This window comes from Rutilus rutilus (assembly GCF_951802725.1).
Source record: "Rutilus rutilus genome assembly, chromosome: 7".
In the NCBI taxonomy this organism is placed as follows: domain Eukaryota; kingdom Metazoa; phylum Chordata; class Actinopteri; order Cypriniformes; family Leuciscidae; genus Rutilus; species Rutilus rutilus.
The window spans coordinates 11122867-11147192 of NC_140221.1; the positions used below are offsets into that span (position 1 = coordinate 11122867).

The 24326-nt window shown below is 36.7% G+C and overlaps 1 protein-coding gene across 4 annotated transcripts; it reads left to right on the top strand.

Moving 5' to 3' along the window:
• The first annotated feature begins 205 nt into the window (after positions 1-205).
• Positions 206-22508, top strand: srek1 (splicing regulatory glutamine/lysine-rich protein 1). 4 transcript variants are annotated; one of them, XM_084413204.1, is made up of 12 exons: positions 206-477; positions 2717-2850; positions 8665-8780; positions 9335-9499; positions 10182-10360; positions 10489-10619; positions 10715-10820; positions 13053-13163; positions 13258-13389; positions 18138-18206; positions 18293-18407; positions 21890-22508. In XM_084413204.1, exons 1-12 carry the CDS (start codon positions 350-352, stop codon positions 22043-22045), a joined length of 1542 nt encoding a protein of 513 aa, XP_084269330.1. In that variant the 5' UTR covers positions 206-349; the 3' UTR covers positions 22046-22508. The 4 variants fall into 4 exon arrangements, with proteins under 4 accessions (XP_084269330.1, XP_084269331.1, XP_084269332.1 ...); XM_084413206.1 differs by lacking the exons at positions 206-477; positions 2717-2850 and adding exons at positions 6059-6199; positions 8203-8333; XM_084413205.1 differs by lacking the exon at positions 9335-9499 and having other exon boundaries at positions 222-477.
• The last annotated feature ends 1818 nt before the right edge of the window (positions 22509-24326 follow it).

The window sequence follows — 24326 nt, forward strand, 5'->3', positions numbered from 1 at the left end:
TAAAGGTTATTAGCATACATATTTTGCAATAATTGGTTTTTTTTTTAATTCTCAGCGAAATTATTTCATAATTTTGGCATCTTTATCGGAACTGTTAAGTAACCGGGATTGTTTATTCCAATTATCCTTTTTACGTGTTCACTGGTTACATTACTGTGTATTTTGTCATGTCGTCTGAACCTCCAGACCAGCGGGCGGCGCTGTTGTGTAAGCAGAGTTCATTCCCTGGCTGCTGTACGCAGCAGCGCTCCCTGCTAACGAGTTTCCCCGCAGGTCAGCGCCTATCCGAGAGCTGACCACTCTGATGCATCATTGAATTTCAGAGTATTGAACCTCAGTCTATTGCGAAATGAACGGGATGCCTGGAACGAACGTGATTCAAATCACTAATCTGTCGTCGGCGGTGAGCAGTGATCAGATGAGAACTCTGTTCGGTTTCCTGGGGGACATCGAGGAGCTGCGACTCTACCCGCCTGAGTGAGTCACAACAACAACACACACACAGACACACACACACACACACACACACACACGCCTGACAGAGTCAAAACAACACGTAATAGGCAGACGTAACGTTATTCGTCATACATTTCTGACATATACATCCCGAGCTTATCATGAACATATCAGATCACTTCATAGTGATGATAATAACACACGCACACATTAAACACATGCTGCATACATGCATATCACATCACATTCGTACACACGACATCATACATTTTAAAATCACCTGCACAACCAATATCATCACTATAAACACTTTTTACATAGGCCTACACAGCCAATAACACACACAGTGTTACATGCACTGCACATCAAAGACCATGCATCCTCACACTATCAAAAAGACAAGTATGAGTCTGACATCATACAAACGTCACAGATACCAACAGCTCACATGGCAATAACAATGACTGTGTGTTATGTGCACTACCATAAACTATTACACATTGCTCACTTACTCAACTACACTTACACTTGCATACATCGATCGATTTAAATATTTGCAGACGCACAATTTTGTGATACACAGACATAGTGATTTCATTATTTTTATCTTTATTCTAATAGAGTTCAACAGTCTGGTTCCGAAAGTAAAAATTTTCTCCATAAATAGGGGAATTGATTTTGAATGTTAACTTGGTATATGGTGTATGGTTTTGTTGAAGCCATCAGCCCACATTATTTCAACTAAGTATTTTTTTTTTAAATAATCGTCTTCAACAGTGGAAATCATGGTGAAAATCTACACTCTTAAGTAAAATGGTTACAGTGCCAGATTAGGGTTCCCCGGCTTGTAACAATTGCAGAACCCATTTTATAAGGTTCCATGAGGATCCATACTTTGAAAGTGCTATATAGATCCTTAATTGTATAAATCATGTTCAGCATCAATTGCCATTTATTAGTACTAGTAGCCTATATAGGGCAATTCCAGTGTTATGAATGTGACATTTGCAGTCAAAACGTGAAATATAAATTCTCAGAAAATGCATTTAGTACAAATATATTGAAACGTCTGTTTATATATCCATAATCCCTTAAAGGTGCTCTAAGCGATGTCATATGTTTTTTAGGCCAAGTTTTTTTTGTCACATCCAGCAAACATCTCCTCACTATCCGCTAGCTGCCTGTCCCCTAAACACACTGTAAAAAAACGCAGTTTCTGTAGACAGCCCAGGCTCCACAAATGGCAAGAAAAACAAACTGGCCCAGCCTTGGCCACGAAACATAACAAACAGTGTTCCAGCCAATAGCCGACAAGAATGATTTGGGGGTTGGGGTTGGGGGGTTAGTGCGCGTGCACCTGAAGTGGGGTGTGTGGGGAGTGCAGGAGAGAGAAGCATGAAGAGGGAAGTTAGCTAGAGGAGAGATGTCCTAACGTCTAACATTAAAATGGTATATTCTTGAGAATTTTGATATGGCCGACTAGGGCTGTAATCAACCAAAGAAAATCTTGGTCGACTGAAGTCCAGAAATTTTCGACTAAAAATGTTAGGAAAAAAAACGTGCGCAGTAATTGGTAGCCTTGTTGTCCGCCTAAATGAATTATAAATAAATATAAAAAACTAGTAGGCTATTTGCAGTATAATCGAGCGCAGGCGAGACCTGAACAGCACATGTTGCTATCTGTGTTAAAACTAAACTCATTTAAGCCTTGCCAATTTAAACATTCAAGATCAAGTTATACAGTCGAGAAAGATGTAACAGTATCAGTATTTTGTGTCCTTGCATTGTCTTAAAGTGACAGCAGCCTAATATTCCTGCTGTGTGTGTTTTTAATGTTAATCAAACAAAAGACAAGGACATCACTCACTGCTCTTGATTGAATAGCTTTTGTAACTTCAATAAGGATTAATCTTTAATTTACACAGTCAAATATGCAATGTTATTTTACATTTTATTAATTTATTCGATTTCTGTACCTGAAAACTAATGAGACCTACCTGGAAAAACCTGAAAAGCACTGTTTATTTTATTTGCATCTTTGCTCTGTTGTATTTATTTGTGCTGTTGCTTGTAGTTAGATTATTTATTCTTATTTTCTTTATTTTTATTTGACAGTGGTCTTTTCCCCCCTGAACATAGCACACACCGATTAGCTATATCTTCCTTTTCATAATTGACCAGAAAAAAACAACAATCACATGCAATAAATCATTCAACAACACAAAAGGCAATTAAACCACTTGTTTTTCTTCTCTTTCAGCAATGCACCTCTTTCCTTTTCATCCAAAGTTTGTTACATAAAGTATCGAGACCCTTCCAGTGTTGGTGTGGCACAACATTTAACCAACACAGTTTTTATTGACAGAGCTTTGATTGTTGTGCCCTGCGCTGAAGGTTAGTATGTTTGCATGCGTGTTACTTTCGTGTGCCTGATTAAAGAATGACACTGGGTAGGGTATCTGACTGCAAATCAAACCTTTGAGAAGAACAAACTATAAGTGGCTTCCTGGCATTATTTTGTGTGTTTTTGTGTCCCAGATGTGTATGATAACCATGAGTTCTGTGTGCTGAGATATCACTGTTATCTGCTCTGTTTTATTTTGTGAGTTGAGTGGAGGTGGGTGGAGTGACACCAGCTCTCTTGTTTATCAGTTGAGCTGAAGGATGTGGAAATGATGGAGGTGATTAAGATCATACTTTATGTAACAGCGTCAGGACTTAGTGAACACGCTTTCAGTGTTTTGCTAAACCTTTTTTTTTTCATTGCTAATGAAATGCATCGCTAGAAAATTAAATACGCAGAGATTTTTGATGAATAGAAAGTTCAAGAGAACAGCTCTCTCTCTCTCTCTCTCTCTCTCTCTCTCTCTCTATATATATATATATATATATATATTTCTTGACTGTTACTTTTGATACATTTAATGTAAATGCTACAATAAATTAAGACACACCATGATTGAAAGAACAAACTGTTTAAAATATGTGTATTTATTTGGCAGATAAAAAAATAAATATATATTTACATTTTAAATGAACATATTTAATTATTTATATAAGTAACTCTTATTTTTGTGCGTGTGACCAATAATTCATTGCATTCTAGCAAAACTTTTTGACAAAGATTTTTTGATTGTCATTATTTTGTTTGTTATATTTATAAAAACACAATGATCAACTTAAAGATTTCAGGTTCTGTTAAGAGTGAATTGTTACACCCCATCCTTTTAGTGGCCCTTGGTTTAGCAGTATGCGTTCAGAAATATAATGGTAGGTAACTGTGTAATTCTGTGATTCTAATATTATTAATTGTCCAGACTTGCTTGCCTGGTGAATATAGCTTTACATTTTTAATTTGAGTTGCTTGCTTATATTATGTGAATTGTGAGAGGTTTTGTTTGCTAAAACTGATGCTTTAGCTCAATGTTTCTTAACTCCAGTACTAGTGACCCACCTACCAGAATGTTTAAGATGTCTCTCTAATTACAACCTGATTCAGATTCAGCATCTTAGTGTGTTGAAGACATTTAAAGCATTCTGGGTTGTGATTTACCTCACAGGAACTATGGCACGTTTATTTAATAGGGTACAGATTAGTGTCCCTTGAATTGTTTATCACTATAATGGCACAAATCCTTTATTCTGTTGAGTGAGATATATTGGATGTTATCTAACATAAAAATTGGCATAAAATGTAGATAGTGTCCAGCACATCAAATGTCTGTACACAGGTTTTTATTCAAATTGATGCCCTCATTAGTTAAGCTCAGTCTTGTTACTAATGTTAATGTAATAAAACAATAAAACACATTTAATGTATGGGAAGTATGTTATATATGTATTTATATTTTTATTAAGAATATTATATATTTATTGTCATTTATATTATAACTACAAATCAAAACTAGCTGGCCACAACTGAGTGACTTATTCTGGCTTATTCATTTAAAAAAAAAAGATTGTATCCACCTTATTCCTGCGCCCCATGACGCTTTTCTCAAATTATGGGTGTAACTTCCGTTAAGCTGTAAACAATCAGTGGAACGCTCGCTCTATGAACGCAATACGTTAAAAAAGTGTCACAATGAGATGACATCTACACACCCTTCAACCATCGAACATTAAAAGGAAATTTAAAAGTGTAAAAGCATCAACAAGGTACTTTTAACAGATCAAATAACCCCAAAAGCTTGAGTCTTTGGTTAAATATCACTGTAGTAATATATATGTGTATTATGTAACTTACCGGTAATATGTCTTAATCAAAAATGTTCATTAACTTCAGCATTACGTGATACTATTTCAAAGTGATTTCCTTCATTTTGACTGATAATAAATTGCATTTACCTGTGAAAACAAACCTGGAAAGAGACGTGACGTGAGGATTTGAGGAGAATAACGAGAGATTCTTCGTGCATTCCTGTAAATTATTAATGGAATACATCGTAAATTAAATTCGGGGAAAACAGACCACAAATGTGCAGTATATGTTGTCCTTTTTCACACTTTTACAGCGGATTGCAAAGGGAAAAAAGAAAATAATCACGAGGAAAAGAGCTCTTGCCATTGAAGAGCTCTTGCCAGCTCTTGATATTCTTGTTATAACAAGTCACGTGAAAATACCAAGTATAACGTTATTCTCATGATGTCTGAAAATAAATCATGAAGGAAAATTGACAGCTCATCCAGTCTAACTGACAGATCAGATTTATTTGTAGGGCAACCTTATGATTTGAAATGATTAGTTCAGCCTTTTTGAATGGAAGACAAGTTCCCTAAACCGGAAGTGCCACCCATAATTCAAAACGCAGTAAGGTCGTCAGGAATAAGGTGGATACATTTGATTTGCTTCATTTGTTTGGCTAATGTTCATTGGCAAACATAAAATAACACTAATCAAAGTTTTAAACTGTATTCAGACATGTGCCACAACTGCGGATAAATATAGAAAATAAACATTTAGTTTCCCCTCCGGAAGTAGACCGCTTTCTGAAGGTTAAGTGCCTAGTTTCACTGACCAAGAAACATTCAGTCACTTCATTTTAAGTGGTTTCAAGCTCCATTTTTGTTCTCTTTTCATGCAAAGTGTAGACTATGAAACAAGCGTTCGTAAGCAGAGTAGGCTACAGGGTATGAGGTGAAAGGGTGAGGTTTTCTCAAGTCTAATGTGCAACCACTGGCTAACCACTTGTTTCTTTCACTGTAAACATCCATGAAAAACATGGTATCTAAGAGAGCTTCCCTCTTGCCTGAAATGCTTGTCCTCGTGACTTGGTTCTGGATGGCTTACAACGTTGATTAATTTGGTTTCTGTATGTTTTTTCTGTGTTGATTATGTGTGCATATCAGATGACTAGAGTGACCCAGGCTACACTACTACACTAGCCTGACTCAAGGCTTTGTTTTCCAAGACACTATACCCGCCGGGGCCCACGCTGCCTTCAAGGGGGGAATGTGACCAGGAGCGTAGCCGCTGAACCTTCCGAGATGGACACCTTGTCTCTTTTTTTTTTATTTTTTATTTTATTTTAATTTCCTTTTTTTTATTTCTCTCTCATGTTGTCTCTTTTTGCCTCTTAGAAGAGTTGCATATTCATTGTGTTGTTTTTCTTTTTTTTTTCTTTTTTTTTTTTTCCCCTGTCCCCTTGTCCCTCGTCCCCAATCCCACAGTTGCACCCCTTTGCCTGTCTTTGAAAGCTGTCCAGGTTGACTTGACGCCCAGTATTGGAGGGAAGTTTGAACGGTACAAGGGCAGCTGTTACTGATTTCTAATGCATTAAGATCTCCTCTCTCTCTTTCTCTCGCTCCTCTCCACTGATCTGCTCAGGGTTCTACTTTGGAAAATAATCTTCACAAAAGTATTCAGACATCAATTTTCTGTTTTTACTGAATTATAGATATTGAAATTAGACTGCAATGTAAGACAGCATTAAATTCCGTCAAATTTTCAGTGTTTTATTGAGATCAGGACTTTAACTGTTCTTCAGCCACTAAAATGCTAATTTGACCTCTTTTTTGGCATTGCTGTCCTGCCAAAATATTTTCTAGGGCTGCATGATATATTGAAATAAAATTTACATCACGATATGGCTTAGTGCGAATATCAAATTACAAAGGTTTACGATTTAATTAAATCAAATAATGTGCTAGGCTTACAGGTTTCAGAGTAAAGCTTGACACTGTTTTTATTTACACAATGGTTCGTCGATTTTACATCGAAGCCTGATGGCTTAACATCACTAAATTTTATATTATAATTTTATATTATAGTCAAATTTAATGGATCAATAAAAGCAGGAATATGGCCTGTGAAAACTCAAGATTTTTTTTAAACTTATTTTTAAATTGAGCTATTCAAATCATCATTTTCTGTATTTATTTAATCATCATATTTATATATTATTTATCTTAATTTCATAATACATAAAAATATATATATGTATCGCAATGTCTGTTTTTTTTCCAATATTGTGGAGCCCTAGTATTTTCTTAAGAGTCTGTAATTCAGTAAAGTGACAGAACTGCTGCTAGAGAGTGTTTAGAATTCCTTATTTTTGCAAGGCACTGTTTTTCAGTTCACTGTAATGACAAGGAATAGAATTTTTTTTTGTAAAAAGCTCATACCATTGTACATGTTTAAAGGGTTAGTTCAACCAAAAATGAAAATTCTGTCATTAATTACTCACCCTCATATCGTTCCAAACCCGTAAGACCTTCGTTCATCTTCGGAACACAAATTAAGATATTTTTGATGAAATCCGAGAGCTTTCTGGTCCCCTATAGACTGAAACGCAATTACCACTTTCAAGGCCCAGAAAGGTAGTGAAGACATCCTTAAAATAGTGCATGAGACACTATTTTAAGAGTGGTTCAGTGAGTGGTTTTAAGAGTGGTTAAACCTTAATTTATGAAGTGACGAGAATACTTTTTGTGTGCAAAAAAAAAAAAGAAAAGAAGAAAAGAAAAGAAGCAAAACTAACAACTTTATACAACAATTTCTTCTCGTCTGTGTCAGACTCCTATGCTGTTCACGTAGTAAACACAGCGCAGGGCTTCTGGATGCATGCGTCGTGGTGCTCACGTGAACAGTGTCGGAGACTGACACGGAAGAGAAGAAATTGTTGAATTAAGTTGTTAGTTTCACTTGTCTTTTTTTTGTGCACAAAGTATTTTCGTCGCTTCATTAAATTAAGGTTGAATCACTGTAGTCTCATGCACTATTTTAAGGTTGTCTTTGCTACCTTTCTATGCCTTCAAAGTTGTAATTGCATTTCTGTCTATGGGGGATCAGAAAGCTCTTGGATTTCATCAAAAAATATCTTAATTTGTTTTCCGAAGATGAACGAAGGTCTTACGGGTTTGGAACGACATCAGGGTGAGTAATTAATGACAGAATTTTCATTTTTGGGTGAACTAACCCTTTACCTTTAGCATGGTTTTGGGGAACATTGTCTTTAGAGTAATTCTGAAGTAGCTGAACGTCATATTTGAGGTTTTAATTTAGTTCTTCACTCATTTAAAAGCACAGCTATACAAATAGTCAGTTTACCCATGAGTACTATAATCACTGTCAGCACAGAGCATGCGTATATTTTACCAACACTGGCACGTATTTGGAAAAATTACATTTGTTGTTAACTTTATTGTGAAGGCAACACTTTTCAGTGGTGACAGTTTGAGGGGGGATTTCTCTAAGACACTTAAAATGTTCTTCTTTTCTGTATCTGATGTTCTATGTGCTATTAGTGTGATGCAGCCAACATGAACGGTTGTCTTGTGTTGCACACCCTTTCCAACACTGCGACACGATCGCCCCAGGGAGAAAAGCGCCCATGCTTGATATCGTATGGTTCATGACCAATATGTTTCCAGTACAGGTGACCCATACCATAAAGTGTTAACTCATTCTCTACATGTTCTGTTCTGATCTTTTTTTAAAAGAGAGAAAAGGACAAATCACAATGTTCTTTTCTCTGTTTTTTGTGCAACAGTCATCCTGTTTACAGTATGTCTTGTGTTGATAGTAAAAGGAGAGTAGCTATGCTAGTTCAGTTTGTTTGATTGTTCATGGTCGGGGTTGGAGATGCTCAGGGTGGGTGTTAGAGCACTAGGCTTGTTGGAGGACTCTCCTCTGAATCTTGGGTCGTAGAAGAAGCAGCTGGAGACGTCTCCATTGGCCACCCTAATGCCAGTGTTCTTGTTCTTCAGGAAAAATCCCTGAAGAGGCAAAGGCTCTCTCGCTTTTGGCCCCCGCAGCACCCGTAGCCAGCTTGATGAGTGGAGGAGGACTTCTGCCCATTCCCAGCCCCACTACGCTACAGAACGTAAAAACACACTCTCACAAACTAAGGCTGGAATACACTACACAACTTTTCCACAGATTTTTTTATGTCTGATTTGCATTTTTGGAGGAGTTGACACTAGTTTGCTTAGTCTTCATATTTTGGGCAGTTGGAGTTGATAGATTTGACTTCTTTTTTTTTTCCTTCCAACTGTGATTCCATCCAGTCGGAGGATTTCAAACATGTTTGATATTTTGAGCTGATTTTAGAAGACATATATTTTTAATTTTTCATGCGTCTCATACGAATGAGACGCGTGTTTCTGCATGAGTTTGTTGTTTTTGGAACGAATTTGAAAGTCGTTTAGTGTATGAAGCCCAGTTTTTCTCTGTAACCATTTACAAAGTCAACAAGTGTATGATGCCTAGTGTTTTAAAATCCGTTCAGATTTTAAAAACCGTGAAGTGTATTCCGGCCTTTACTGAATGATGAAAAAATGTCACCTACATTCTCATCAACTGCATGCCACAGATTTACTATTTAAATCCCAAATATTCAATTGTCAAGACACTAACGTGTGTCGTATTTGGGGGCAGCGAGGTCTTCCTTTAGCTAATCTGGGGGTCCTGAAGTCTAGTTTGGACACGTCTGTGGCGGCTCTGAGTGCAATCGCTTCGCAACCTCCGCTCATGGGTAATGTTGATCCCTCTAAAATTGACGAGATCAGGAGGACGGTGTATGTCGGCAATTTGAATTCACAGGTATGTGATAATGAATTAGAATTTATGGCAGAGGCAAATATCTCTTTAGCCCAAGTGCAAATAGCAAAAAAGAAAGTAGTGTAAATAGTCTTAGTCTTAGATGCTATTTATAACTTGCATAGTGTCTAAGCCGCAACAGATAGAGGCTGTCTGCACTGGATGCGATAAAGCAATTGTTGCATATCTATTTGTTGGCAAAAGTGCTTGGAGTACGTCAGAAGTAGAATAGGACATTAGTTTACTGTTTGGGATTCGTGTCGCACTGCATCCAGTGTTGACAAAATACATTTTTATAATGGATGCTGCATTATTGGGTCCTTGTTTCTTAACCCTAATCATATTCAACCTGCTGATCAGTAAAGGTGTGTTTCAAGATCCAGGAAAGGAGCCATGGTTACATGGTAACAATATGAGCTGCACGCGTCTAAATTGGTGTGCCAGCCAATCCGATCAACGCGAGAACACCACATCCAATTGCAATTATTGGCCTGTTAAATACTTGTTTAAACACTTTATTCACATTATAAGATACTCGTTAGGCTCTTTATTTCCACTTGTTGAATATTTGCTTATATTGTATTCACTAATATGCCAATGTATTTAAACTGGATATCGAAACTAACGCAATATTCTCTTTTGTCTTTCAAGCTCATGCTGTACTTGTTTTGTCCTTCTCCTGTAGAGCACCACAGCAGAGCAGCTCCTCGAGTTCTTCAAGCAGGTGGGGGATGTGAAGTTTGTTAGAATGGCTGGAGATGAAACACAACCTACACGTTTTGCTTTTGTGGAGTTTTCTGATCAGGATTCAGTGTCACGAGCACTTACATTCAATGGAGTCATGTTTGGGGATAGGCCACTCAAGTGAGTGTTCTCCATTGAGAAAGACAACTCGCCAGCGTTGTTTAATTCAGTAAATTCATTGCATCCCATTTCATCCATGTGATATGCATTTAAATAGTAATTAATCAACATAACGTCATCTTTTTCAGAATTAACCACTCCAATAATGCCATAGTGAAGCCTCCAGAGCTCACGCCACAAGCTGCGGCCAAAGAGCTGGAGGACGTCATGAAGAGAGTTCGAGAGGCTCAGTCAACCATTGCTGCTGCCATTGAGCCAGGTCTGCCCTCTCAAACCTAGACTCTCACACACAGTAATACTTTCTCAAAATGTTTTTCTTTTTAATTGATGAGAGTTTTGATTTGTTACTTTCAGACGACAAAAATCGCTCATGCAGTAGATCCAGACATTCCAGAAGGTCAAGAACTCGCTCTCGCTCCCCGTCACACTCACGGAAAAAGCGATCCAGGTCGAGGCACAGGTAGATTACACACATTTTTAAATGTACTTGCCTTGTTAACTAATAAAAGCTTAGTACCATGTTAAGCTACAAGCTACTTACAGTATAAAGTACGATCAATCAATCCTATTGAAAAAGTAATAAGCCACACTAACATGTTACTAACAATGTTACTTTTTTTTTACGGGGAATATATATCTATATACAGTTATGTAAGGGTAATATTGTTTGTAATTGTACATCTATTAGATAATATATCATTTAAAAGCAGTAATTATCAGTATGTCATCAAATATATATATATATATATATATATATAAAAATGAAATAACATTCTGTTCAAACACTGTTGAGAGAATTAGTAAATCATCAAATGAGTCTTTTCGATGGGTTATTTGAAAATTATTAGGCTATTAGAGTTTACACTGGCACAAAAAAAATCAGATTTTTTCCCCCTCACATCTGACACAGATCGGAATTTGTCACTTCCAAATGAGGTTTTAAATCTGATACATATCAACATGTTCCAGTGCTAAAAAGTTTTATATATCCTAACCATTTGTTAACAAACATGTAATCATTACTTCAATGAGATCATTGTTTCTCCCTTAAATTAATCCATTATTATCTAACTGTGTGATTTGTATATGTACCCTTCTGAAATGCATACCTGTCTTGGACACATTCATCTCTGATAAAAGATCACTCTAAATTGTAATGTAGACACATGCATTTTGTGTAAAGCTGCTTTGAAACTGATTCCCCTTGTAATTCCAAGCCACCACAAGGCGAGGGTTAACACGTTTGGCCAAAGGATAGCTTTTTAATGTCGTATTTTGAAGCAGACGTGCCTGTATGCACTCACAACTAAAACTTGCGCACACAGAAACATTCAGGCGCATAGAAACTGGTTATTTTTTTATAACTGCTGTTATTTTCCGGTCTATATCAGTTCAGTCAGATTTTGTGCTGGAAACATCCATGACATCTTTTAACTCATCCATGGCGACAAATAATCATGGCCACCCGATGTGAATTATAAAGTAATTTTAGTATCGCGATCACCAACAGAATAATTTTGGGCGGGGATTAATGTAAACACAGATATCGGATACCAGTCATGTCTAAAGTGAATGTAAACAGGCGGGACAAGTGATCAAAAGATCCAATCTGTGCATTAAGACTTGCAATGTAAATGCAGCCTTAGTCAAACTAACAAACTCGTCAAATTGAATCCGAAAAACTGTTAATCATCATTTGAATGTTATTCTTGATTACAGGAACCCAGCAGGTCCTTAAAAAGCCTTAAAATATGTTACTGAGTTAAAATTTAAATTAACTGTAATAAATGGCTTAAATATCTTACATAGAATACCAAATGTCTTAAGAGTTCTTAAAATTTAGAGCCAGAAAGCCAAGAATCATGATGAGGCCTGATTTGAGTATTTAACTTCAAAACGCAATCATTTAAATAAATACATGTAAGCATTCTACTTTTCTTAGAAAAACATGGCACACACAGCATACTGCACATTTATGACAAGCGATTGCTTATGATCTAATGTTGATGAATTATGACAGTGTTTACTTTTTGAGTTTATAATGTAATATGTTGTAGATGGTAGTAAGCTTATTTTATTTCCCTCAGCTTTATGAATGAGCAGCTGGATGTAGAAAAGCAAAGGCATTTCAAAATAAAGAGTCGCAGAGTATTTTTAGCTGGTTTATTATTAAAAGTCCTGCATTATGCAGTTTTTCCTGTTATTATTGGTAATGGTATCTGGCATTTAATTTGAAGTTCACTCTTGTAGCTTTTCTCTGGGCCGCCCTGTCACAGAAAGGAAAGATTAAGAACATTATTTAACTCATTCATTATCTAGATTTTACCCTTATCAGCACAATAATCTGTTTATTATCGTTCTTTACACATTTTTGTCATATAAGCAATAATCTAATATCAATCTCTGATATGTTGGTACCAATATGTATTAAGTGCATGTGTATATGTATAGATTTGTTTTAAGATTGTATGACCTTCTTCTGTATGGACATTCAGTATTAATTGTATTCGTTCAGTTCTTAAAAAATGCCTTAAATTTGATTTTAAAAACTGCAGATACCCTGCATTAAATAACCTGAGCTTTACTTGTTCTATTTGTATAAATGGGCATCATTTTCACTTGTTTAATGTTAATAATTTATGTTTTGTTGTAGCAATGGGAAAATAATTTATTTTATCAATGGTATTTAAAGGGGACGCCCGTCTCAGAGATCACGGCAGAAGTTGAACGCCTCACGTGGGTCCCATAAGAGACGCTCGCGTTCCCGAGAAAGGAAACACAGCCGGAGTAGATCTCATTCCAGGTTAACCTGCACCACCACACTGGCCACTTTTTTCTCACATTTTGTTTTGTTTTGTTTTAGAAAATTTTAAACCGATATTGTCTCCTAAACACAGGGACCGAAGGAAGGACAAGGACAGTAAAGTTAGGAAGGGCGATGGCTGGGATGAAAAGAGGCAGCGGGACAAAAAGGGAAGGATGCCTTCCAAAGGCTACGTTGGCTCCAGGCGTTCCCGCAGTATAAGCAGGTCAGAAGAAAGTGTTGTTAAACCTGCAAAAAAACTAAAATCTGTTATGAAATGAGATAGAGATATATATATATATATATATATATATATAGTTCTTTTATAGTCCATTTCTTTTTTCTTAAAGCAAAAAGAACTGGACATTAAAAAATACAATAAAACAATACACACAAAAAAATATAAACTAAACAAATGTTGTTTTTTTTAACAATTATGAAGAACTGTAAGCAACACTTTACAATAAGGTCTCATTAGTTAACGTTTCGATTTTAATGTTTTATGAAATGTTGAAACTAACATTTACTAAGATTAAGTATTTTTCATTGTCAGTTTGTTAACTAGTGAATTAATTAATGTTAACTAATGGAGCCTTATTGCAAAATGTTACCAAACAATCAATATCTAGGTTGTGTTGTAGTGCAGACTCCAGATTAAAATGAAAAAAATGTTAAGTTTGAAAATAAATCGCCTATTAAGTCTTTAAGTATTTAAAGCTGCAGCCCGTAACTTTTGGTGCTCTAGCGGTTAATAAACAGAACTGCATGTGTCTTGCTGAAGAACATTGTAGCCGGAGCTACTTCTCTGTGTTTATGTCTATGACAAGTCATGCAGGTACTGGGCTACTCCGCAGTGTTACGACCCGTACCAGTCTAAAATAGTCAAACACTTATTATAGGTGTATTATAGTGATTCAGGATAAGACAAAATCCTGGTTTGGAAAATGGATTCATGATGTACTCGCTTATTATATAAATTTTGTACATTTTGAGGACAAAAAAAGTTACGAACTGCAGCTTTAAGTATTTGTGTTACGTACCTCGTTAATTAGATGTTATTTGTCTAGGAATTTTATTTGACATAAAATATTTTGCATGCGTGTCACGTGTCACGACAGTAAGGGGATTGCAAAAGAAAAGGAGCAGACAACAAACCAACAATTTAGTCGCAAAGTTTAATTCTCTTTAAAAACTATAAAGTGAAGTTATAAAGTAATAAATTAATGAATATTTACAATATGTACAACAAAAAGGAGCAAAATCAACAAACAATCTGGAGGAGAGGAAGGAGCAAAAGAGGTGCTTAAATCAAAAACTGAATAAAACAAAAACCCTTCTAGGTTTAACCCAACATATACTAACTAACTAAAAAAATAAATAAAAAAGAACTAAAAAAACCATACATAATTAGCACCACCTCCTAAGCCTAGTGCATCTGATACAATAATGAAACCTGCGTGCTGTAAATGTAGGTCACAACTAGGGATGGGACTTTTTCTCGACAAAACGACCGACATTCGACACATGCTCCACTCGACAAAAAAAATAGAGTGTCGACATGTCGAGGGGGCGGGGCTTGTGGGATTTCCAAATTGCATTTTATTTATTTTTTTTGGCTTTTAATTTATTACATTTCCTCGGTTACTTTAACCTCGGTTCCCTGAGAGATAAGGGAACGAGTATTGCGTTGCAAACGCTATGAGAAAACTCCTTTTCTCGAGAAAAGAACGACCATGGTGTGTAAACAGAAGCAGCAGCGGAAATATGCACGATCCGCGAGTGCTGAAGACGTTCTGCACGGCTTTGATGGGTGCGCAGGAGGACACAAATGGGCGGCGGGAGCTTTTTCTTCAGCGCCGTCAACAGAAAGAGCGTTAACTGTAGGTACGTACACACCGCCGCCGACTTGAGCTGCAAAGAAGCTCTGGCCGCCCTGTCAAGGACGCTTGTCAAAAAGTACGGGGAAGCTTGACCGCTCTGAATGGTGAGTGCGCGCGCGCGCGCGGCCGGGACTCGCTCTCTCTCTCTGCTCGTGCGTGCGCGCTTAAAATTTCATATTTTGTTATGAACATTCACCCGCCAGTGTGGCGGATAGCCTGTTGAGATTTACTCGCCAAACAGAAAATCTACCCGCATTTGGCGCTTGGCGGGTGTTAATTTCGGACCCTGATGTAGAATATTTTCCACCCTCCGCATTGCTGCTGCTCTTTAAAAAAAAAAGAAAAGGCCGACAATCCGACAAAAAGTCGACACATGGGCCTCGACAGTCGATTTCCCAAATCCCGTGTCGTTCCCATCCCTAGTCACAACCTACTTACCTGACTCACAACCTCTCCAGCGTGTTTAAACGATGTTCACTTGTAATTGAGGAGCAGATTAATAGTACAATTATTTAATCAGTTCATCCAGTGAACAGAAAGCATAATCAGTTATCAATTCTAGGAACTATATTATCTTCCTGGCCAAGAAAGAATAACCTTTTCCAACTAAAGTAAATAAAGTTCTAGCAGGGTAATAGCATAGCGATAGGCTAGATCAAGATGTTTAAGTGACTTCGATATGTGGCAAACACATAGACAATAAAGCGTCGATATAATGGTTTAATAAATGAAACTAGGGTAGGCTACACACACAACTAAACTAAGCAAAGATTGTATACAAAATCAAGAAAGTAAAGAAAAGTGAAGAAAGAGAGAGAGAGAAGAAAAGAGAGTGGCAAGATTACAATCAGTCAACCACAACCTACGAGAAACATCAGAGAATCAGGGTCACCTTAAAGGGGCACAATAACTTATGGCGCTTTTCCACTACACAGTACCGGCTCGGCTCGGCTCGACTCGACTCGACTCGGCTCTGTTTGGTTTTCCACTGTGTAAAAGTTGTACCTGTACCTGCTTCCAGGTACTTTTTTTCGTACCACCTCCGGCGCGGTTCTAAGCGGGCTGAGGCGAGCTGAGGCGATACTAAAATGTGACGTGAAATCATGGCAGACTGCTGATTGGTCAGAGAGAATCGTCACTATTCACTGCGTCATCATTGCACGCGCCAGACGCAGTATCCTGAATAAAAAACAGCAAAAACAAAAACATCCAAAAACAGCATACACTCAATTTCCTCCATTGTCCTGTGTGTGTAGGTAGCGGGTGTGTCTCGCGCGTCTCGCGCGTCTCGCGTAAAAGATTAAGTCACGGCAGTTTCCTGCGGTGTCGCTATGACGACCAGGTACTATTGTGGAGGTACTATCTGCAATGGAAAATGGAGCGAAAAGCGCGCCGAGCCGAGCCGAGCTGAGTCGAGGCGAGGCGAGTCGAGTCGAGTCGAGCTGGTACTGGTAATGGAAAAGCGCCATTAGAAACGCATCTAAAGGCTGCGAACAGGTTCTTGCATTGACTTCGGTTGCTGAACAAGTCCAGATGCAGGAGATTCTTGATGATTTCGCCTGGAGTGCGCTGAAGCGTTCGTTTGGGTTCTTGGTGTGGTCCACATTGAATCCAAAGAAATTAACTTGGTCCACGTTGAATCCAAAGAAGTTAACTTGAAGATGAAGTTGCCGGAAGGAGACAGGAAAAATATTGTCTCAAAGAGATTGAGCAAAGATCTGAACAAATCAGTCACTCTTAAAGGTCCTCTCAGTTCACAGTCATGTGGTGAGGTGACCAATCAAATATGACCGGGAGAAGGTCTTTATTCATCTTATCCCCATTTACATGTTCATGCTGGCATGGAGAATTTGTGCAGTCTTTACACAAAAGTATGGTACAAATATTTATGATGCAATTTATCATAACATGTTGTACACCATTGATTATAAAATCAAAAGAGGATTCTTTTGAGACCAAGAAAGGGGATTTGAAGATATTAAAGCAGTGATACATCATCTTTGGATATCAACATTTGAAGTTACTCTAACATAACTAAAGAATCATAACTAGTCATAACTAATAAAACATAGGGACATGCATAAAACACAGGAGAAATACTATAAACATTTGGGACATTTTGTGGGTAAGAATGGAGTAAGTGTCCTTGTGTATTGGAAGTTTATCTCTATAGTCTTTAACCAAATGGCGAGTGCGGTCTGGACTCTCGTGCTGTCTTTGAGGGTGGCAGACACAGTCTCTTGCTGAGATTGTTCAGGAGAGCAGAGGTGATAACGCTCTTTGAAGAGAACTGGCTTGAGGGCCGATGACAACAGTGGAGAGGGCGAAGGTTTTATGATGCATAGAACATTTTGGATTAAGTCCATTCGTTACACAAGAGCAGCAACCACAAACATTTAATGTTTCACATCAAGCATGTATTAAGCGCACAGAATAAACACCAGCACAAACAAACAATGAGAACTAATATGACTGCCAGATAGTAAAGCAATAAAGCCCCCATACATCGATCAGTCTCTCAAACTAGAGAGAACCGTCCTCACAGAGCGTGCCCTCTCTCAACACGGAGGCTGACGCCATTAAGGTTAGCGCCATTCATAAACTGCATGGTGACAGGCGATTGGTGGCGCGTTCACAGACGTCAGCAGACTGACAGGCGGATCCTCCAATCTAATTTCACACCTTAAACAGACAGGGTACACACAAACACACACACACGTGCGACAACATATGCAAAAACAACCTTAAGTAGCATATACGTAACAATTTGGTTCTGTGATGAACATCATTGCGAATACAAAAACCTGAATGGCTGTTTAAAACATTTAAATACTGTTCAGAAACAGAAAGTAGTGCAGCTGCTTTGTTTATGAGTTACCAGTGTAACCGCTGTGCCATCTGCATTCACTTGTTTCAGAAAGCTGCAAAGGCCGCAAAATGCAAATATTTTTCTGAACTTATCACAAACAATTGTCATAAACCTCAAGTTGTCTTTCCCACTATTAACTCTGTTTTAAATCCTTCTGTGCAACAAGTTTTTAACAATATTTGTTTTGTGTGTGTTTAGATTGACTTTTCCTTCTTTATCTCACAGAGGACATAAGAAAAGAAGTAGATCCAGGTCACCCAAGCGGAGAGCCAGGTCACCATCACAATCCAAAAGGTTTACTGCGTGTGACAATTTTGGTCTGACACTATTGTATTGGCATGTTCATTATTAAAATCTTAATTTCTCCTGTCCATTTTCAGAGGCAAGAAAGATAAAAAGAGAGATAAAGGATGGGACAATAGCAGAGAAAGGATGGAGAGCTCAACGTCCAGGAGGAAAAGCAGGGATTCTGACCATAAATCTAAACCCTCACTGGTGTGTCTGATTTTTATTTTAAACACTTAGCTCATTTACATGCACATTGACCTTCATTCATGTAACGCAAACAGAATAAATTTGTATTGGTGGATTGATGCCGAAATTTAGGTCTGAGGTTAAGTAACACCCTTAGTATTAACATTAAAGGGATAGTTCACCCAAAAATGAAAATTCTGTCATCATTTACTCACCCTCAAGTTGTTCCAAACCTGTATGAGTTTCTTTGTTCTGCTGAACACAAAGGAAGATATTTGGAAGAATGTTTGTAATCAACAGATCTCGGTCCCCATTGACTTCCATAGTAGGAAAAATATATACTATGGTAGTCAATGGGGACCGAGAACTGTTTGGTTACAAACATTCTTCCAAATATCTTCCTTTGTGTTCAGCAGAACAAAGAAACTCTTACAGGTTTGGAACAACTTGAGGGTGAGTAAACAATGATAGAATTTTCATTTTTGGGTGAACTATCCCTTTAAATTAAAGGGGTCATATAATGCCATTTTTGTACAAGCTAATATGATTCTTTAGGATCTAAATTAAAAGTTTGTAATATACTTTAATTAAAAATTCTCATTAGTATTGTAAGAAAACACTCATTTTACCTGGTCAAAAACAGCTCTGTTTTCAGCACGCCGTTTTAAGTGCATTTGTCTTTAAATGATAATGAGCTTTGCTCACCCCGCCCCTCTGTTCTGCTGGGCGTTTTGCCACAACAACACACGTGGAGTGTTGCCTTGACAACAGTTGAGGGTATATTTTGAAGAATGGCAGCGGGAGTCTCTGAGGAAACATCTGTGCATCCGTATCAATTTGAAAACAGGACGTCTGAATGGTTAACGTAATGTCACTTTGATCTATCTTTGTATGTACTGGCAGGGTAGAGTAGTGAGATACAAACGCTATGTGTTTACTGATATATACGTTAGTTCATTGACAGATTGATGTTCCAGCTAATGGTCATGGAAAAACTTTTTTTCGGTAAATGTAGGCTTGTCAGTGATGCGTAACGTTATCTATGCAGTGTTAGGCACAACTGTCAGGGCTGAAGCACTAAAATTGTACTGATCTGTTTAACAAATAAAGTCTGTGAGACTATGACAGTCATTAGGCACATAAACAACATACTCAGACAGGAGCTAATACCTTTTTCAATGTTCTCGTTTATAAAGCAGTCTGGTGAAATGATTCGCGCAAACATGAAAGCATTGACGTTGATCGTGGGGAATATTCCCTTCGAAAACAAAACTCAGCCACTGTGTCTTCAGCGGTTCGGATTTAGGAACATCAGATCAAAATGACTGCTGTGTTCCTTATTACACCCAAGAACAGAACACCACAATCGCTTAGATGCCATTCTGCCCCAGCATATCAACAATGCGGACTATGATGACAGCTCGCTCAGGGCGGGTCTGCGTTGAAACGCTGCTGTCAATCAACAATCGTGGGAGGGGCGTCCGACCGTGTGACGTCACTAGGTCGAACGGCTTGATTTGAGATGGGGGAAAACATATAAGAAGATTAAAAAAAAAAACACTGGATGGATTTTTATCATTTTATGATAGTTGTGTACAGGCACTGCCAACACACATTTCAGTACAACCAACTTGTAAAAGTGCATGTACCATTATATGACCCCTTTAACACCAACACATTTTACACAGCTGTTTCTAGAAAGTCTTTGTGACTTATATTGTTAATAGCACCATGGAAGGACAGTCTCTTTATTCATATTGTGAAACTACATCATTACCAGGTACAACTAATCTCTGGAGGCATATGAACTAACGGTTAAACAGTGTGGTGGTATTCAGATAGTTGTGGTTTTGGTCGTGGGAGAATAGCTAATGTTAATATGTCTTCTTTACACCAATTTGGCAATTTCTTCTATTCAACTCACTGGATCAATAACCGATTTGCATTGATGCTTTTGCAATTATATTAGTGATGTTTGAAAACTCTAAACCTAAAGCTCATAATGAAGGACTCATTGCTCCACCGCACACCTCAAAGAGCTCGCTGTGCACATTCAGATTAAATAATTTGCATGTAGCTCAGCTGTAACGCAGCGTGCTGCTCTAGTTTTAATAGATAAGAAACATAGGATCACAGCTGATCCTTTCAAAGATTGACTTAACACCTTTTTTTTTTTTACGCCTGTCTGCATCTGATAACTATCAATATGACTGTTTTTATCGTAAAGCTTTGATATTTCCTCTAAATGATATGTCTTTTTGATAAAGTGTGAACCGTTCTCACAGGATTTATCTTTTTGTCATTTTTGACGTGATGAAAACACTTCTGACGCGATTACTTGGTACATCAAAGCATCTGAGCGTCTGACAATGAATGTTCAATGCATCAATTACAGAATATAAAAAATATCAAAAAATATTGTTTTATGCCTAGGGGTGTAGTGTTTCAATAATCATTCTTAATGCATTTATTTAAATGCATTATGTGACTTATCTTTGCTGGTCCACCTTACTAAAACAAAGTCATTATTATTAGTGTGCATCTCAAAATCATGTTTTTACCTCAAAATCAAAATAATATATTTTGCATAAATACAATTAAGCCTGTATTTAGGATGTTTATTTGTGATTAGTTTCATGACATTTAAGCACAATTTCCTCACAATTCTCATTGCTATAATGTAATAAAATAATGGCAGCAGTTGATTTTGGGGTACCTGAAGATTCACCCTCTCTACCTGGTCTTTTCCATCACTTCTATTTATTAAAGTAATAAACAAAAAGAGCAATTCCTAAAAAAAAAATATATATATATTTTTTTGTAATACCTACGGGTGTGGTGTTTCAATAATCATTTATTGATGCACTGATTTATATGAATTGTGTGACTTTTATAAATATGACTTAAAACATGAATCATTTGTGTTGGCTAATAGTTTATTTAAAAATACAGAAAATATAGTAAAATATGAATAGTATAAAATATATATTATTTTATATTTTATATAAATACAGTAATATTGTGAAATATTATCACAATGTAAAATAACAGTTTTCTATTCTATTTTTTTTTTTTTTATGTAATTTAAAATTTTCAGCAGCCATTAATTTAGCCTTCAAGGTCATGTGATCTTTAAGAAATCATTCTGATATGCTGATTTGGTGTTCAGAAACATTTCTCATTTCTTGTGCTGCTGCATATTTTTGTAGAAACCATGATCCATTGTTTAGATAAATAGAAAGTTCAAAAGAACAGCATTTATTGAAACGAAAATCTTTTGTAACATTATAAATATTTTTACTGCCTTTTTACTACTTGTGAATGTTACATGTGGGAATTAAAGATGACTTTGGGCTATGAATACCCACGAGATTATAATTCTTGAACGGTTATTTAGATGAAGCTTGCAGCCAGTGGCATGCTGACTTTATTCTGGTTTCAGTCAGATTTACTGAATGGAAAGTGTTGTTTGCCCTTTTCTGAGTCATGGTTTGATTTTGCAGATGGAAAGGAGCTACGAGCAGGTGGACCAGGAGTATGACAGTGACATGGACGGGTCGGGCTCTTTGGGAAGCGATGACAGATCTCCTCGAGCTCATCTCAACGGCAGCTACATGAGCACTTACGCTGAGGAAGATGATCTCTCTGCAGCTGAGTGATCCACATCTACCCATAATGCCAAGTCTGGAGAGCACAGCATTATGTATCATACTGTAACAACTGTCTCAGTTTTTAAAGTGCTTTCTCTTGCGTCCATTGCTGTGTGATTGTAGGCTTTTGAAAACATTTTCTACTGCTGTGAATATGCTACCTGTCATATGATATTCATATGGATGAAAATGTAAAGATGTGGATAGATCTACATGTGCAGAGAGATGCGGTATATTGAACGAAGGTGCTTGTATTCAGGTCACTTTTTTAAATCCGTTTTGGATTTGTTTTCTTTTGCATGTCTCTTTGTGTTTACACTCTTGTGGAAAGATAACATTTTATGCTTATTTCTATCTTTTTTTTTGGTCCATCTTACTAAAACAAAGCCATTATTATTAGTGTGCATCTCAAAAAAGTCATGTTTAATTCAAAATCAAAATAATATATTTTGCATAAAGACAATGAAGCCTATCTTTAGGATGTTTGTTTGTGATTATTTTCATGACGTTTAAGCACAATTTCCCCACAATTCTCATTGTGATAAATGTATGTATAAATATATACAATACCGATCAAAAGTTTGGAAACATTTTTTAAAAGAAGTCTCTTACACTAATCAAGGCTGCATTTATTTGATCAAAAATACAGAAAAAAACAGTAATGTGAAATATTAAAATATAATTTATTTCTGTGATGCAAAGCTGAATATTCAGCATCATTACTCCAGTCTTCGGTGTCACATGATTCTTCAGTGTCACATGATCCTTCAGAAATCATTGTAATTATGCTGATTTATTATCAATGTTGGAAACAGTAACGCATAAGTGTCATCTTTCAAAAACATTAAAAATAGTAATGTTTCCAAACTTTCGACCAGTACTGTATGTATGTAAGTGGAAAGGCATTTGTCATTTATTGTCATGAAAATAATGGCAGCAGTTGATTTTGGGGTACCTGAAGATCATCAGTTCTATTTACTAAAGTAAAAAACAAAAATGCAATTATTACATGTGTAGAATAACACTCCCAGTGAACTGTTTCTCAGCACAGTGCGTGTTGAAAGTGCCTAGATAGAGACTGCGTGGCAACAGAATATTTAACAACTGTAAATCAAGTCAAAAGGGGTTATTTATTTAGCATTATAACAAAGCTGGTGTAAAATGCATAGTTTTATCTTTATTTTTTAACAGTATTTAGTTTGATCCAGTGTACACAGAGACCTACATTAATCTCTTCATACAAGTATTGTGTGGCATATATTCAGATGTTTTAATGGGTTTTCTAAGAAGCCTTTACCGATTGATGAGTACCGTAAAATTATTAACAGTCTCATTTACTACAATTTAAAGCTTCTGAATATTATTTATTTTTTATATTAAGTATTTTTTGTTCAGTCTAATTTTGTAAGTGGGTATATAGAATTATATACAGTACTCGTTAGCAGCAGAACTAATATGAATAAGAATGAAGTGACTTCTCAATTATGTTGATTTGTGAGCGGTGTGATTCTTTTCATCTGTTTAGATATACATGTATAAATGATTTTCCCTAACATGAAATTGACATTAAAGAGGTTATACTTCCAGTTTATCTATATTACTGGCAAATGTTTTTCTGAATGCGCAGCTCTTTACATTGTGTGAACAAAATGTGAGTGGTGCTTGTGCATGTAAAACTCCTCTTATTGGAGTTAAGTGCATTTTGGGGGCACAGGATGAGTGACATGCCAAGTTCCTAGTTTTAAATGTGTAACAGTCCTTATGATTTTAAAATATAAAACATGAAAAACTCTAATGCAGAGAATGATATATATTGTAAAAATATGATTATCATACATGAACAGGAAATAAACAAATACATACAGTGAAAGTAAATGAGAATAAAAGTGGTCCATACAACTTGTATGCTAAATTTCCTTTTTGTTTAGCTTGCAGACTGTCATTTTCACCAATTGAACAGCCATTCCAGTTTTCACCAGTCTCTGTACCTACTCACCCAAATTTATCAGAATATATACACATACAATATTACAATCATAACTCCTTCAGCCTTTTCCATTAATCCACGGCCATCTCCATATATCACCTCCATTTTCCTAACCATATTTTGTTAATTTTTTATTCAATCAGGCAATGGGTTTACTCAGAAAGCTCTATTTAATCAAATATAACCAGAAAAAGTTTTATAATTTTATCCATTCTCCAATGTAGTTGTCCAAAATTAACTCCAATTTTGCCATTACGGACCGCCTTTTTAGCTTATTACCATACTTCACATCAATTAATAGGT

Bases quoted from the DNA above. Each gene is read 5' to 3' on its own strand.
- srek1 (XM_084413204.1), top strand. From the start codon at position 350: ATGAACGGGATGCCTGGAACGAACGTGATTCAAATCACTAATCTGTCG. The intron at 478-2,716 runs GTGAGTCACAAC...CTTCTCTTTCAG, and splicing joins CTGCGACTCTACCCGCCTGA to CAATGCACCTCTTTCCTTTT. The intron at 10,361-10,488 runs GTGAGTGTTCTC...CATCTTTTTCAG, and splicing joins TTTGGGGATAGGCCACTCAA to AATTAACCACTCCAATAATG.